Raw genomic sequence first — 17,671 nt, 5'->3', positions numbered from 1 at the left:
GAGCTTGATATTTTTTAGCTCAAGCTCGACTACTCAACTTGGTTCGACTCGATTGTGGAGTTTTAATCGAGTTTGAGCTCGAGCTCATTTAAGCTCGTCTGATACATGCTTCAACAAATTGAATAAAATTACAAACACTATAAAAAAAGTAGCTATTACTACATAGTTATAGTGACATAAAATATTACATGTCATAATAAGATCTTTATTGTGACATCGATCAACTATTTTATTATTGATTATTAAATATTTATTGATTATTATTGCAACACTGAATCCTATATGTCATAATACTAATCTTATTACGACATTATAGAATGTTGCTAAACATCTACTATATGCTATTACAACACAACATATTATATATCGTTATACCTATATAATTACGACATTTCAATGTGTTAGCAAAATTAATTTTGAAAGAGAATAATTTAATATTTTATTTTTAAAAATAGTATTGCTTAATTCGTGTATACATTAGATGATTTCAATGAGATACACATTTTTATATAATAAATGTGTATAGTTTAATGTATGACATATACATAATACTTAATAAATTAATTAATAACTAGTATTTTTTTCTTTTAATCTAAAACCTGAAATTACCTAACTAATTCCCATTTCATACCAATTCCCCTCCCTAACTAAATCCTATCTTTCATACCAATTCCCACGTTCCAGCCGCCCCCTCCCATCCCTCCTCTCGCTGGCCTTCTCGCTGCAACTCACCCCTACCCCAACACCGCAGCGCCGCCGCCCTTTATCTCCCTGGTGCCGCACCCCCAGCCACAGCCTCGCAAGCAGCACGAGTGCAGACGCCGCGCCCCCACTGATAGTCGCGCCCTGCGCCATAGTTTTCGGCGGCTCCTCCGGCACTCCCTTCTCGCCTTTCCAGCGCCGCTTTTGGCCCTCTGATTTCTCACCTGAACAGAGGTAGGTTCCTATTAATGCAATTGCTTGCTCTCTTTAATTATGAATTTCTGAATCCATTCAGTCTCTTTTTCATTTTTATGAGGCATATCCAATCCAATTTCGTACATGTTATGTTTTTTTTTTATGCAAATCAGATGTCCATATAGAGCGTAAAGATTGAATGTAGTGCACTATGGTTTTGTAAGGAATAAAAATGTTTATGAATCCCTTGTTCGTCAAATTGATCCCAATCTTGATTTTAGCTTGTAATAAGACTTATAGTTTGTGTGAGTTGGGGCTTGTTTGTGGAAGTTTAGTGGATGTGGTGATCAATGATATGAGGAGTTGATTTTGATTTACGTTTTTTGGTTGATGTATGATAGATAGTTAATAGTTCTGATTTTTTAATTTTAATTTTATATATAGAATATTTGTACATGCATGTGCGTGTTCGACCCTATCGAATTTGCTGGTGTTCGCAAGCAAAATTAAATCATGATCTATTTCTTGAAAAAAAATATCAAATTTTTTGTATTTCAAATTCAAATTGTTAGAATTTCAGATTCCTAGCTAGTAAATTAAATTAAATTATGTAATTCCTTCTTAAAAATAAAATAAAACAATGTAATTAAATGTGAGTTGTGGGCTGAGTTTTTCAGCACAACCTTGATCAATATAGTTATTAAATATGTATTTGCTTTATCCCTTGGTTTAGAAATTGATCTTTGGAGTTTAGCGGTTGAATTAAGTGATTTCAGAATAATCTTTTTTTTTTTTACTTGATTTCAGAATAATCTTGGTATGTGGTTTGTATTGGGTTCTATTTTAACCTTTTTCTTTTGTGCTTTATTTTTTGCATGAAGGGTTGTGCCAAATCATTGTTTCTCTTTCAAGAAATTGGATAAAAGTTGGATGAATAAACCAAGACATAGTGAACCGTATATGCTTGGAGTTGAGAAGTTTTTACAGTTTGTATTTCGTAATCAATCAAGAATGGAATGATTTTATGTCCATGCGTAGAATGCAAACTTGGTAGATGTGTTGGAAGAAGTGATGCACGAGAACATTTGATAGTTAAGGGGTTTATTAAAGGGTATAATGATTGGGTAGCTCATGGAGAGTTTTCATCACATAATCCAAATGGTTCTTCTTCTTCTTCGTTTGATTATAGGACTTCACATGATGCTGATGACATGTATGGATTATTGCATGATGCTTTTGGAACTCCACAATATAGAAGTGATGTACATAGTCCGGTAGGATTTCCTGAGGATGCAGAAATTGCCACTGGGGTTGTTGGAAAATTTTATAAGTTGATTGATGATTCCCAAAAGAGTTTGTATGATGGATGTGAGAATTTCACAAAATTGTCATTCATCATACGTTTGTTGCACATTAAATGCCTTGGTAAATGGAGTAACAAACACTTTGAAATGTTGTTAGAATTATTACGAGAAGCTTTTCCTGAGGCAATGGCCGACTTACCAAAGTCATATTACGAATTTGAAAAATTAATAAAAGACTTGGGCCTTGGTTATGAGAAGATAGATGTTTGTCCTAATGATTGCATGTTATATTGGGGAGTGAACAAGGAGCAAAAATCATGTGTGACATGTAATGTGGTAAGATGGCGTACTTCAGAAAATGATCCAACTGGTGAGAAAAGAAAGATTGCACAGAAGGTTTTGTGGTATTTTCCAATTAAACCTAGATTGTGATGCTTGTTCATGTCATCAAAAACTGCATGCCACGTGCAATGGCATGCTAAAAGTCATACAAATGATGGGCATATGAAACATCCGGTTGATTCTCCCATTTGGCAAACATTTAATAGCAAATATCCTGAGTTCGCCAAGGATCCACGAAATGTGAGGTTTGGATTATCTTCAGATGGATTTAATCCATTTAGTAATATGAGCGTGACACAAAGTACATGGCCAGTTGTTCTAATACCATATAATCTTCCTCCGTGGATGTGTATGAAACAATCATATTTCTTGTTATCTTATTAATTCCTAGCCCATCAGAGCCAGGAAATAATATTGATATTTATTTGCAACCTCTTGTTTCTGACATGAAAGATCTATGGGAAGCTGGAATAGAAACATACGATGCCTCAACTAAACAAAACTTTCAGTTGCGTGCAAGCTTATTGTGGACAATTAGTGACTTTCCAGGGTATGCAAATTTATCAGGATGGAGCACAAAAGGTAAACTTGCATGTCCTGTATGTCACAAATTCACGCAATCGCGTTGGTTAAAATATGGAGGAAAATATTGTTATACGGGTCATCGTAGATTTTTGGAAATAGATCATGCATTTAGAATAAATGCTCGCTTGTTTGATGGTACAGAAGAGTATGAAGGGCCTCCACGCAGACCATCGAGGGATAAGTTGTTGGAAGAACTAAAAGACATAAGTTTTACTTTTGGTAAAGATGTCAAAACTAATTCAGAATTGCCACATAACTGGAAAAGAGAAGTATTTTCTTTGAGTTACCCTATTGGAAAGATAATGTAATACGTCACAATCTTGACTTTATGCATATTGAGAAAAATATTTGTGAGAGCATTTGTTCGACTTTTCTACAGACGAATGGAAAAACAAAAGATAATCTAAAGTCAAGACTTGACTTGGAAGATATGGGGATTAGAACTCAGCTTTATCCGATTTCGAAGGGTTCTGACAAGGTATACTTGCCTCCAACATGCTTTACAATGAATAAGCAAGAAAAGAGCATGTTCTGCAATGTCTTGAAACGGGTAAAGGTACCTGATGGTTATGCATCTAACATATCACGTTGTGTTCTGTTGAAACCACCAAAGCTCATCGGTCTAAAAAGTCACGACTATCACATTCTGATGCAACAATTATTACCAGTAGCCTTGAGGAGAGTTTTACCAAAATCTGTTCGATTTCGTTTGATTCGAATAAGTCAATACTTTAGAGAATTATACTCTAAGGTAATTTACCATCCTAATGTTGTTCGGTTTGAAAAAGAAATTGTTGTAACTCTTTGTGATTTGGAAAAGATTTTTCCACCTTCGTTTTTTGATGTTATGGTGCACTTAACCATTCATTTAGCTACTAAAGTCAAACTTGGCGGCCCTGTTCATTATCGTTGGATGTATCCAGTTGAGAGATAATTACTAAATTGCTATAGTATTTGTTTTCATATATTTGTTAACATATGAATTAATTTGATTTGTTTCATGTGAAATGAAAATATTTAGGAACACTAAAGTCATATGTTCGCAATAGGAGTAGACCGGAAGGCTCAATTGCACAAGGATATATGGCTGAAGAATGTTTAACATTCTGCTCTCTGTACCTGGCAGATTATGTTGAATCCAAATTCAACAAAAAGAGTCAAAATGAGAATGAATCGTTACATACTAATAGTAATAACACCAATGCACTTGTGTTGGATGTATTCACATTGACTGGTCATGGTGTTGGGAAAGGAACAACTAAAAAGCTTGATGATGACACACTTAGCCAAGCACACCAGTACATTTTATTTAATTGTGAGGCAGTTAAACCTTACATTGAGTAAGTATTTCACATACCTATTCTTGCATTTATCTTAAGATTAATTTTATACATATACTTAGATGTATAATTAAAATTGTGGTTGTAGGCATCATCGTGCAATAGTAGAAAAAAATCATCCCCGTGTTGCAAGACATCAGGTTGAACGCATTCATAGTGAACAATTTGCTAAATGGTTTTCTAATCATGTAAGCTTCTATTAGAATGTCATTTTAAATTATATTTTTGTTTTTTTATGTATAATTATATATCTTTAATTATTTGTTAGGTTAAACATGTTGACATGCTTGAGGAGGACCCAATATCTCGGGATTTGAAATTGTTTGCCGATGGACCAGACATCATTGGAGTTTCCTACGAAAGATATGTTGTAAATGGTTTTCGATTTCATACTAGCGAATTGGAGCACAAAAGAAAAACACAAAACAGCGGAATATCTGTGAAAGTAGCGACATCAAGCTATTCTAGCACACGAGATGAAAATCCTATACTAAGTGAGTTGGATTATTATGGAGTTTTAACTGAGATCATTGAACTACGTTATGTTAACCGTCAAGTTGTGTTATTTGGATGTGACTGGGTTTCAAAAGGAAAACGGTTAAAACAAAATATTAATGGGTTTACAATTGCTAACTTCACAAATATTATACGACACGAAGAGCCTTTCATTCTATCTTCCCAAGCTACACAAGTGTTTCATGTAGGAGATCCAGTTGATACTGATTGGCATGTTGTTATATCTACAAGAGCTAGAGGTGTTTACAATATGGAGCCACTGGCAGATGTTAAAAAACCTATCTGCAAAGCAATTTCTGTAGTCCTACAGTTCAAAATGACATTGAAGAAGTCAATTGGATATGTGAAGATATGGAAGGAGTTGAAGTTAACGTTTTTTCTTGAAGATTTTGTTATAGGTGTATTTTGTTCCAGGTATATTTGTGCAAATTTTGGTGCTCTGATTATTTTGGTGAAAAATTGATCGTATTCTTTTATTATCATGCAGTTTTCCTTATTTTGTAGTGACAAATAGTATATTATTGGTTGTCGGATTTAGCAATCTGGAGGAATCTATTACTGTCTTCACAATCTTCATGTGTTGAACCCCGAACTTGTTGATCAGTTCTTTAGCATATTTTGACTGATTAATCAGTATGCCTTCCTTGGTTTGCTTTACTTGTAATCCCAGAAAGAAATTCATTTATCCCATCTTTGACATTTGGAATTTATTCGTCATAATCTCAGCAAACTTCTTGCATATTCGTTCGGATCTAGATCCAAAGATGATATCATCAACATAAATGTGAACAAGTAGGAGATCTTCTCCTTCTTTTAGTGTGAACAATGTTCTATACATTGATCCCTTCTTGAATCCTTGTTCGATCAGATACTCAGAGAGAGTGTCATACCACGTTCTTGGTGCTTGCTTCAATTCATAGAGCGCCTTCTTGAGTTTGTACACCTTATCTGGTCCAGCAACCTCAAAACTTAGAGGTTGTTCCACGTAGACTTCATCGGTGAGTATTCCATTGAGAAATGCACACTTCACGTCCATCTGGTGTACTTTGAATTTCATGTATGCTGCATAAGCTAGAAAAAGTCTGACTGCTTCCAGTCTAGCAACTGGGGCAAAGGTTTCATCGTAATCGATCCTTTTTTCTTGACTGTATCATTTGGCCACTAGCCTTGCATTGTTTCTGACAACATTTCCTTTCCCGTCCTTCTTATTCTTATAAATTCATTTCGGTCCAATAATCTTTGCATCATCTGGGCGATCCACTAGCTCTCAAACTGAATTCCTGTTGAATTCATTTAGTTCTTCTTGCATAGCTATTATCCATTGAGTGAATTTCAGTGTTTCTTCTATATCTTTGGGTTCAATTTCTGATAAAAAGCAACTGAAATTCTCATATTTGTTGATGCAGTTATAGTTGATGTCATAGATGAGGTTGCACATTGATCTTCAAGTCTTTACACCTTCTGATGGTTCTCCAATGATGTTGTCCTTGGAATGTAGCTCGAACTATCTTTTGTACTTCTTGATTTCTTCTGGTGAAGGTGAAGGTTCTTCAGTTAGGATGGGTCGTGGTATTTAGTCGATCATAGTTTTGTGATGGCTTCAGTTGCTCCTCGAGCAGGGGAGTGTTGAACAGGTGGTGAGTTTGGTTCCACGCGTTCTTCAATTGCAGCTTCTTTGGGCCCTCTAGTGAGTGGAGTTCCCCCTTGACTGATGTCTTCTATTGTAACTTCAGTTGGACCTTCAGCTACTTGACTGATCTTCTGATACTGAAGCTCTTCAGTATCTTCATCATTTCCTGGTCCCCACACCAATACTTCAATTGGTTCGATGCTTTTCTTTTCTGTACTGGAAACTCCTTTATTCTTAGCATTATCTTCAGTTTCTTGTTTCCTGAACTCGTCAAAAATAACAATAGGTGTTTCTTCCACAACTAGAGTTTGAGAGTTAAGCACTCGATAATCTTTGCTGGAATCTTCAGTACCAGAATATCCAAGAAAAATTCCTGGATCAGCCTTGCTATCAAAGGTGTTTAACTTTGTTTTGTCATTGTTATGGATATAACACCTAGAACCGAAAGCATGAAAGTAAGAAATTGTTGGCTTCCTGTTCTTTCATAGCTCGTATGGAGTTTTTCCATGTCTATGAGTGAGGAATGAACGGTTCTGAGTGTAGCAGGCATTGTTGATGGCTTCAGCCCAAAACTTCAGTGGAAGTTTTGATTTAGCTAGCATCGTCCTTGTTGCTTCCTTCAAAGACCTGTTTCTTCTTTCAGCTACTCCATTTTGCTGCGGAGTTCTTGCTGCAGAAGTCTGATGACTGATCCCCCTTTCTTTGCAGTAATTCTGAATCACTGAATTGAGGAATTCAGTCTATCTGTCTGACCTGATGCTGATGATGTTCATGTCCTTTTCAACACTTAGTCTCTTCATCAGCTTTGGTAGCTCCTTCAATTTCTCGTTTTCTCTGTATAGAAAAAAAAACAACCCAAGTGTATCGTGGATAATTATCTACAACTACTAGGGTGTATTTTCTACTGCTATAGCTTCTGGGAGACACTGGACCAAACAGATCCATGTGAAGCAGTTGGAGAATTCTTTCAGAGGAGTGGCCTGATTTTGACTTGAATGAAGCTCTGGTCTACTTTCCTCTTTGGCATGCTTCACATTCTTGCATCTTCTGAAACACAATAGAAGGTAAACCATCTACCAGTTTGTGCTTTGCAAGTTTGATAATTGTTTTGAAGTTGGGGTGGTTGAACCTTCTGTACCATAGCCAGTTGAGCTCTGTGTTGCTCTTGCTGATGAGGCATGTTTCAGGAGGGCTATCTTCCCATAATACGACGTAGAGATTTCATTTCCTGATTCCTCTCAGCACCACCTTCTTCTTGTTGTTCTTCACAGTGAATTCATCCTTCTTGATCTTCACTGCGAATCCGCTGTCACAAAATTGACTCACAGACAACAAATTATGTTTTAGTCCAGAAACATAGCTAACATTATTGATACTGGCGTTAACCATGTTGAGTACACCATAGCCTTTCGTTTTTCCTAATGATTTGACTCCGAATGCAACTTTTGATCCAGCTTTCTCAACATATTGAGTTAGATACTCCTTGTAGCCCGTCATGTGCTTCGAACAGCCACTATCCAGATACCATGTTTTGATTGGAGCCTTGGCCTTCTTCCTTCTTCTTGAGTTTCCTGGTTTTGCCCTGCAAGGAAGAAGTATTTTAGGTACCCAGTCAATGTTTGGGTCCTTGAGCGTTACTTATTATTCCCTTGGGAACCCAGATCTGCTTCAGCACTGGTCATGCTACTGCTCCTTTGCGGTTGACTGGTCGTTTGACTGGAGTCGAAGGTACTTTAGTTGGCACATGTGCTTTTCTTAGTCGAGTCTTCTTCACTTTTGGAACCTCTTTCTTGTAGTTGTAAGGTCTTGTGTAGACTGGAGGTCTCCTTTGATCAGTATTGTATCTCCCTTGAGATACTGGAGTTGATCTCGACTGATGGTGTATTGACTGAAAGTGTGGAGCATTGAACTGATTTTGGTTGAACCGAGACTGATAAGGTCCAGTTATGTGATGTCTTGGTTGATGTTGAGCTTGACTGGACTTGTCATGGTCTTGTCTCCACGGTTGTTGCTCTTTTCTGAACTAAACTGGTTTCAGTTTCTAGTTGCTCTTGTTTTTCCCCCTGGACTGATGAGGGAGATTCTGACTCTTAGCTCCATTGCGTTGATGTTGTTTCAGTCAGGAAGTTTCTTCAGGAGGATGAACTGATTAGGTACCTCCTTTGCTCATCTAAAGTTTTGTGGATGAGGGACATTCCTGTTCACCATCATGTTTCTCTTTTGAGTTTCCTATTTATCATAATCCTTGGGTTTTTCTGGTGTGTCGTCGTCGGATGCTTCAGTCACATCCTGGATCATGATTATTTTTCCTTTATCAGTAGTGGTTATCTTTCCTCCAATGCTTTCCACTAAAGCTTTTGATGGAAAGTTATCCATCAGTGGAGATTCCTTCATGCAGTTCTTGACTGTTTGCTCCTGTTTGTATTTGAACCTCTTGATTTCATATAAAGCTCTCATCTGGATAGTAGACCGTGATTGTCTCTTTCCTTGACTGATCTTCACTGACCCCCTTTTCTAGTTTCCGATTTTATAGCAGGAGTTTTCTCGAATAATGATCTCAGTAGTTGATGATCGGTCATGAGCTAATCATACTCATCAACTTCATTGGTTGAGGTGCCTCTAGATTCTGAGTAATCTCCTGTAATCATAAAGGTGTTATCAGTATTAAGGGTTCTAGATTGAGAATTTACCTCAGGCTCATTCATTCCATTTTCGTAGCTGTTGCAGGAGTTATCAGCCACGCTTTTGGCATCTTTGGCCATGAGGGCTTAGCTCTCATCGTTCGAGTTGGTGGAGTTGCTGATAGATGATACAGTTGCTGAATCAGAATCTTCAGCATCTCCAGCCACCATCGCTTTCCTTTTCGCGTACTTGCGATCTCTTTTTGCTTGCAGCTCTTTGCGTTCCTCGTGTGATAATTCAGGGCAGTCTGTTCGGTAGTGCCTTTTCTTCAAGCATCCAAAACATTCCACATCTCTTAGATCGGTAGCGGATGATTTCTTCTCTCTGCTTTTGTCGGTGGAGTGTCTGGATTTGTGCTCTCTCTCCTTTCCCTTGTAGTTCCCCTTGTGGAACTTCTTCTTGTACCTTCGAAACTTGGATTCCATTCTGTTGAATCTTTCAGTCAACAAAGCATATTGACTGAAGTAATCCTCTGGCTTTAGTTCAGTCGATTCCTTCGACTGCTTCTTGCTTTCCTTTGATGAAGCCTTCAGTGCAGCTCCCTTTGATCCTGATGGAGCGTCTTCTTCTGATCCAACTGGTTTGTTCTTGTTGAGGTCGAACTCATTCGCCTATGGCAAAAGTTTTTCTCTTTACTCATCTTTTCACTTTTTCACATATCATACTTAACACATTAAACACTAACTTTTAAATTTGTATCGAAACTAAAGTGATAAAATTAGTTGGGACGGAGTAAGTAATAATTATATACTACTCTCTCTATCTCATGAAGTTTAAATAATTTCTTTTTGACACAAATTTTAAAAAATATATATTTTATGTATTAATTATAGTAGATGAAAAAATAAAAAATTAAATATAAAAAAAATTATTAATAAAAAAATGCTCAAATTTCATTGGACAATTAAAAAAAATACTTTCAAATATACGGGATGGAGGGAATAGTTGTTTGAATACTTTGCTACTGGCCACCGGGTCCTCACTTAAGTGAAGTGACCCGGGTTCGATCCCTCTTGGGAACGAATTGGTGATTGGAGATATAAAATGGAGTTTGGTGAATGGAGAGATAAGGTGGTTCTTGGAGTGGATGGGGAACTAACTACTAACATCTAACATGACTTTGACCGATAAAAAAAAAACTACTTTGCTACTCAAAAAACAAAGTGCAACAGATGAGTCGTGTTACGTGTAGTGGAATTAGATGCGTCGTTGTTCGAAAATGGAGCGGTGGAGTTGATGAGACGCGTGGGAGCGCGTGAGGCGAGGGAGCGTGAAAAGGGAAGATGCCGCAGAGAAGGGGCAAGTGGCCCGCAATTCGTGCGCTTCTCGTTTAATTATGAGAAACGATGCACCGACTCACTGCGCCATGTCACGTGCTCACGTGACTCCTTAATCCCCATATTCTCTTCCTCTCTTTTCTTAATCCCTTTTAATAATCATATATTATACCCCCATTGACTGACCTCTCGCTCCCAGGATTTTTCTTCTTTTTTCTTTATATCAAAAAATAATAGGTGGATATATATTTTAATTATTACTATAAAATTATATTTTCATCAGTGCATGAAAACAACTGCATTTACCTATAAAATTAGTGTATTGACATACAATATATTGCACTCTACAAATAAAAAATCACCTCTTTCTATATTCAAATTCAAAATTTATCATTCTATTTATTCATCAAAATAATTCCTTTACTATAAATCTTTATGGTTGAAAGATTAAGAATATTTGTCGTTCTAACAATAGCTTATTGTTCTCATTTAAATCCTTTTATATATATAATTTTATGTCTAATAATTTAAAAAAAAATTGTTGTTGCCTTAGATAGCATGAATCACATGGTAAAATAACGAGCTTTGATTTCTTAATTTAAACTGTTCATTTTTACTTTTTGTTATTCTTTTTATCATAATTGTAAAATTTAGAAAATTCCAAATCTGCTGTTTTTTGCAACTGTTTTGTAGTTTATGTATTTCCTTATCTATGATTGAATTTGGATTTAAGATTCATTATAAATGGTGTGCATGCATGTGTTGATTTAGTAATAAAATGATAAATAACTGATGCAGGTAGAAGCGTGAAATATATTTGATATTGATAAATATACGAACTCCGTTGATAACCATTGTATGCCGGAATACGTACAATAAGGGTTAATCCGTTGATTCACTCATGAATACCGGAAGAACACCGTGGGAAGGGAACAATCCCACCCTCTACATTTTAACTCTCAATTCGACTCCACTAAAACATAAATAAAACTCCTATTTATAATAAAACCCTAAACATCTAAAAGGAAACAAACTAACTTGACCAACAAGACAAATAATAATTAAAGATATAATATATTATACGATTCTATCTTCATCATTCTCTCCATCCTTGAAACGATTCGTCCTCGAATCAGAAACGTCGACCTTGATGATGTTCTGCATAGGGTCGATCATATTGACCGTGTAGGAAGTCAAAGATCTCTCGATTCTGTGCTCGTAATTCCTTGAATTGTTGAGACAGAAGGTCGTCGTCACGATGGAGATAATCTTGAACATTCTGAACGGTTGATTGACGGGAGACATCGCGTAGGAGCGTAGCAAGGCTCTGGATACCAACTGATGCAGGTAGAAGCGTGAAATATATTTGATATTGATAAATATACGAACTCCGTTGATAACCATTGTATGCCGGAATACGTACAATAAGGGTTAATCCGTTGATTCACTCATGAATACCGGAAGAATACTGCGAGAAGGGAACAATCCCACCCTCTACATTTTAACTCTCAATTCAACTCCCCTAAAACATAAATAAAACTCATATTTATAATAAAACCCTAGACATCTAAAAGGAAACAAACTAACTTGACCAACAAGACAAATCAATAATTAAAGATATAATATATTATATAATTCTATCTTCATCAATAACTAAGATATATATATATATATATATATATATATATATATATATATATAAACCTTGAGCTCAAGTCTATTATGACATGACCTTTAGAATTTCTATCTATCAAGTAAAAAAAAGATTCATTATGATGTGATTAGTATAAGAAGATCAAGATTTGAATTTTTGTAAGGTATTATTTCTTATAATGAAACTTACAAGTTATTTATTATATTGAACTATTTTAATTTTTGTAGCTATTATTAGTTGTTTGTTTAATTATTTGCAAGTAAATTGAATAATTTAATTTCCCCGGTTGAGTGGATTTTGTTTTTAGCTAATTTAATACTAATATAAAACGACGTTATTTATGATGTTATTCTATTTTCTATGGTAAGAATGAACGACCGCATCATCTTCCATTAATCAATGAAAATTTTATTAGGATAAAACAAAAAATAATAAAAAATACTATCTTACTACGAACAAATAAAATAAATGGCTTCCTAAAAAATATTCGTAGCTCCCTCACTTGTCACAACTAATTCGTATTTTATTTTATTTTATCCTGCAAAGCACAGTGCTCCTTTTATCATATATCCCTTTTCTCCAAGGGCACACCTCCTAGCTCACAAGGGTTATATGGAAATCCAAATTGACCACAAAATTACTATTGCAACTTCATATTCACCTTTACTATATTAAGCTAAGTGTTCCATGACATACATAATACAACACCTACCTCTTTAGATGACAAGTCCAATCTCACAAATCTCTGCATATTTAATATATTTTTCATGATGACGGGATATGTTTCCACAAACTGTGATATAATGCTTTGGTTGAATATGTAAATCATACATTAACTTTTCTTTTCTTTTTTATTTTGATTTCTCAACTATCCAAATTTCGTCCAACTAATTATGATATTGAAGGACCTCCTTCTCAAATGTCAGCCAAGTGTAATAAGCACTATAATGGATTCATTCGTTCTATACTAAACTTGGCAGAAAATTTTCAAAGTATAGTTTCTTTTGAATCATAACTATATTTTCACTGTTCCTCAAACATCTTCTTTTTTTTTGGACGTCCACAAAACATCTTCATAACCTACTTTTAAAAATAATTTCACTAACAATTATTTTTACAATTTTTAATTTTTGTGGAATCTATTTTTTACTAATCAAATACACAATTAATTTTTATTAAAATCTGTATCATCCTCTCTTAAAAAGATGTTTGAATGATGGAGAGAGTACGTGTATATATATGGAATATATATCTTTTGTTGGTGCATGCAGTCCATGGTGAACATTCTTATTTAAGATAAAAACATAAACACAAGTAAAACAAGTCGGCTACAATTGGACAGTTTTTACAAAGAATTACTGTAAGAGCTTAAGAGAAAGACATGAACTTGCCTTAGCCTTGAAGAGATAGCTAAGTTTGTCAATATGAAAAAAGGAGTGCCTAAATCCGAGATTTTTTCTTCCTCTAAAGTCTAAACTATGACCGTACAAATAAATTATGATAACCCACAAATCTTTCCAACTGACATATTAATATTTTTTGCATATAAAATAATCCATTTATCATATACTGAGCTCAGTGTGTCTACTACTTGCTTTTTGACTGGTAAAGATTCTCTTACACCTATTTTAAAATGCCTATAGTTTTATGCTTCCTTACTCTTTGTCCACAGATAAGATAAATATAAAAGAATATATATGGTAAAAACCTATTTTAGCTTTAGGGTATGTTTGCCATTTGCTCAATCAGTACAAAGAGCACACATATTGCTTTAACTTTGTTTTCTGAGGTTTTCAATATAGGTTTTTCATGTAACGTTTGCCTAAGACCCATATTCAAATAAATCTAGCCATAAAATATCATGGCTATAGTAATTGTTTTTAAGGATGTAAATAATAGAGCTTTTGATTGATTATAGTCGCTTTCAATTTTAGTGCATGACTAATATGTGGGATCAAAACAGACATAAATGCTAAACCTAAAAAATTAAACTATGGGCTTTCAGTAAAAATCGTATTGTAATTAAATAAAAATCTATTTTGACTATCCATGCGTATGAGAAAAGGTCTTATTGTATAAAACTTGGGTTGCCTATTAATTATATTACATTCAATTTCAGGATAATAGTGTATTTATTTACTGTCTATTACTAATTTAAAAGGTTTGTATTCTGACAAATTTAAATTTTACCCACAGTTTCCTTATTTCTTTTAAATTTTACGATGGTTTAATTTAGAGTGTGTAGATTTGATATAAAATAATGGTAATATTTTTGCATCTAAAATCCTCCACAATTATGATAAGATTTATCTATTCTTCATATATATATATATATATGTATATATATATATATTAAATAAATTCAATATTTATATTTTATACACGTATCACACATACCATCCAACTAGTATATAATAAAAGAAAAACAATAATAATTAATTCTCCAAACAAGAACACGTTATTCACAAGCAAGGATGTAGTAGTATTGTTTCATATTTTCATATTTCCAAGTCCAACGACTTTTATAATATCGGGGTAAAATGGATGGCCACGTTTTTTTGATTGGCTCCTTCACTTTAATTGAACATTGGTTTCTTGTTTTATTTTAATATGTAAAATATTAAAGAGATATTAATGATATTAATTACTTATTTTTTTGAGAGCTACAATGATATTAATTACTTATACTCGTACTATAGTAAGCATTTGTTAGAGTAAGATCATAAAAGGACCACCGGTTTCGAAATCAATTTGTTGGTTGAGCTGTAATTCTTACACCAAGTTGACCTCATTTCACTATACAGCTAAGAATTACTTAGGCCATTAATCATTGCGAGTTTAAGTTCATAATTCGATTCTGTTGACCTAACTGCTGCAGGAGGGTAATTAATCATTTAAATTACAAATTAATTAACGCATAATTAAGTTATCAAAGACATATAGGCCTGCATAAACATGGGTTCAATCCTCACTTACTTCCCCCAACTAAAAATAAATAAAAATTAATGCATATTAAGTTGCACGGACTTGTAGCCCCATGCTAATAAATCACGTTAACGAACATATGTAAAACTATTTTTGTAACGCTTTGATTAAATATATACGTACACTGTTTTTTCCATTGTTTTAGTTGTACGATATGGTTGAGAGTTAATGATGCCATTTATATTTTATTGGTGATTGATTACTTTTTTATTGAGATTTTTTAGTGATAAACTGATAATTCACACACCACATACTCACGCTAGGGTGTTGACAATCTATATAATACTTTTTTTTTTTTTTTTGATCGGGGACAATCTATATAATACTATAAGAGAGGAGTTTTTTTTCCCTACAATTATTCCCTCCTTTTTTTTTTCTCTCTCTTCTCCTACCAATTTTTCCATTATTTTTTTATCTCTATTTGTTATATAATTTAATTCTTTTCTAAACATCGTTATATTTAATTAATGAAAAAATATTTAATATGTATCTTAAATTTAAGTTCGTGACAAAATACTTAATATAGTATAAAAATCATCAAAAATGAATCTGAAACGAAGTTATGAAAACTTTAAAATATTTATTTTCTCACTGTTTGTTAAAATTTTATAACTTTTTATTTATGTTTTTGTATGAAAAATATTTATTTATTTATTGTGACATGTAATACTATATAATATTAATAATGTGTAATGTAAATTTTCATTATCAAATAGTTTAAAATTATTTAATAACTATAATTATCATTACACTTTGTACAAAGTTGAAAACTTTTGTTTTTTAATTCGAGATTTTTTTTGAGTAATTGGTGTGATTTATTTTATTTTATTTGTAAAATATATTGTACATTTATTTATATTTTAATTATATTTAATATTTATACTTATTAATTTAGACATATTGTTTAATTTTCATACTCGCCGTGCATCGCACGGATGAACATCTAGTTTAGTTTCAATCTTAGACCAAATCAAATCAAACCGTAGTGTACATATAAACTTGCCACGGATCGAGTTAGTACATTTAGCAGAGCAGTATCAAGCGTAACAAATAATGAAATGGCTAAAAGACACCAACAATGGTAACACAGTTCAGTGATAGAACACCTACGGCTGAGGGGCCTAGCCCATAGAAAATGTTCCGCTATAAGAAGATAAGTTACAACAAGACTTACAATTAGTATCGACCTTTCTACGCATCCATAACTTCCTAAACCTTCAACAACAGTGAAATATTCAAAGCTAGATAGAATTAACCATCTAGATGCGCACCCCGGCGAACGCACCTAATCCCTTACAACTCAAAATTTCAATCAACAATCTGACAAACACATATATCGAATTTACTTTGCTCAAGCCAACATGGAAAAGCAAAGTAACACTCTCACGCACAAATTAAATATGAGAAGCACAAGAAGAGCTAGAAAACAATGAGCCAAACTGGACTTCATCAAAGACTTCGGTTAACATGGATGTGATTTGTGTTGGAGAATATTCTACGAAATAGATTTATATGAGAGAATGCAAAGCTACAGCTCTTGCTTTATGGTTTTATTGATAGAAGTAGATAATGATCCAAACTACATAGAGGATACTTATAGTAGATGGATACATACGAAAAGGCATAAATACTTAAGAGCCTTATTAATGCAAATAAAGACTTGACTCTTGAAGAACTCTAACAGACTTAGAGAAAAGACTTTACAAATTACTCTTTAACACCCCCTCGTAATTTGTAATCTTTATAGCTTCCTTGAACTGGTGAAGTTTCTCAATACCCACGGCTTTGGTGAGGATATCTGCTGGCTGCTCCGTGGTCTTGATATACTCCAGGAAAATTTTTCCTTTGCGAATGACGTCACGAATGTAATGGTGCCGCAACTCGATGTGCTTCGACCTTGCATGAAAAACTGGATTCTTGGTCATCGAAATCGCAGATTGGTTATCACAAAAGATTGGTGTTGGCGCGGAGACATCTTGCTGTAGAATTTTCAGAATTCTCCTCAACCATATTGCTTCCCGTGCAGCTTCATTCGCAGCGATGTATTCGGCCTCTGCAGATGATAAAGCAACTGAACTTTGCTTCTTAGAACTCCATGAAACTGGTTTGGAACCAATGCAGAAAATGTAAGCCGACGTGCTTTTCCTATCGTCTTGACTTCCGGCCCAATCACTATCCGTAAAGCCGATCAACATGTTTCCTTCTTCTTTTTTATAGTTGATTCCAAAGTTCTTCGTTCCTTGAAGATAACGAATGACTCTTTTCGCAGCGGAAAAGTGGATTTTGCTCGGATTGCTCATGAACCTTGAAATAAGACTCACAGGATAAAGAATATCAGGCCTTGTGTTAGTTAAGTAAATCAAAGAACCAACAAGACTTCTGTACAGACTAGGATCAGCCTTTTCTGCTCCATCTTCTTGCTCCAACTTTTCATTCAAAGCAATGGGAGTTTCAGCCAA

General features: G+C 34.4%; 1 protein-coding gene and 1 long non-coding RNA gene across 2 annotated transcripts; both read left to right on the top strand.

Moving 5' to 3' along the window:
• The first annotated feature begins 641 nt into the window (after nucleotides 1-641).
• On the top strand, nucleotides 642-4,658 carry LOC131013366 (uncharacterized). Its single transcript, XR_009097659.1, has 3 exons — nucleotides 642-936; nucleotides 1,779-4,468; nucleotides 4,557-4,658. It is a non-coding gene; the product is annotated as an uncharacterized LOC131013366 (long non-coding RNA).
• Nucleotides 4,659-4,742: 84 nt separating this feature from the next.
• Nucleotides 4,743-5,546, top strand: LOC131013365 (uncharacterized). Its single transcript, XM_057941429.1, has 2 exons — nucleotides 4,743-5,398; nucleotides 5,489-5,546. The coding sequence occupies exons 1-2, from the start codon at nucleotides 4,752-4,754 to the stop codon at nucleotides 5,496-5,498; spliced, it is 657 nt and encodes a 218-aa protein (XP_057797412.1). The 5' UTR covers nucleotides 4,743-4,751; the 3' UTR covers nucleotides 5,499-5,546.
• The last annotated feature ends 12,125 nt before the right edge of the window (nucleotides 5,547-17,671 follow it).

This window comes from Salvia miltiorrhiza, chromosome 2, assembly GCF_028751815.1.
Source record: "Salvia miltiorrhiza cultivar Shanhuang (shh) chromosome 2, IMPLAD_Smil_shh, whole genome shotgun sequence".
Taxonomy (NCBI): domain Eukaryota; kingdom Viridiplantae; phylum Streptophyta; class Magnoliopsida; order Lamiales; family Lamiaceae; genus Salvia; species Salvia miltiorrhiza.
The sequence above is the reverse complement of the archived record's forward strand: the minus strand, read 5'-3'. Positions and strand labels throughout refer to the sequence as shown.

Bases quoted from the DNA above. Each gene is read 5' to 3' on its own strand.
- LOC131013365 (XM_057941429.1), top strand. From the start codon at position 4,752: ATGCTTGAGGAGGACCCAATATCTCGGGATTTGAAATTGTTTGCCGAT.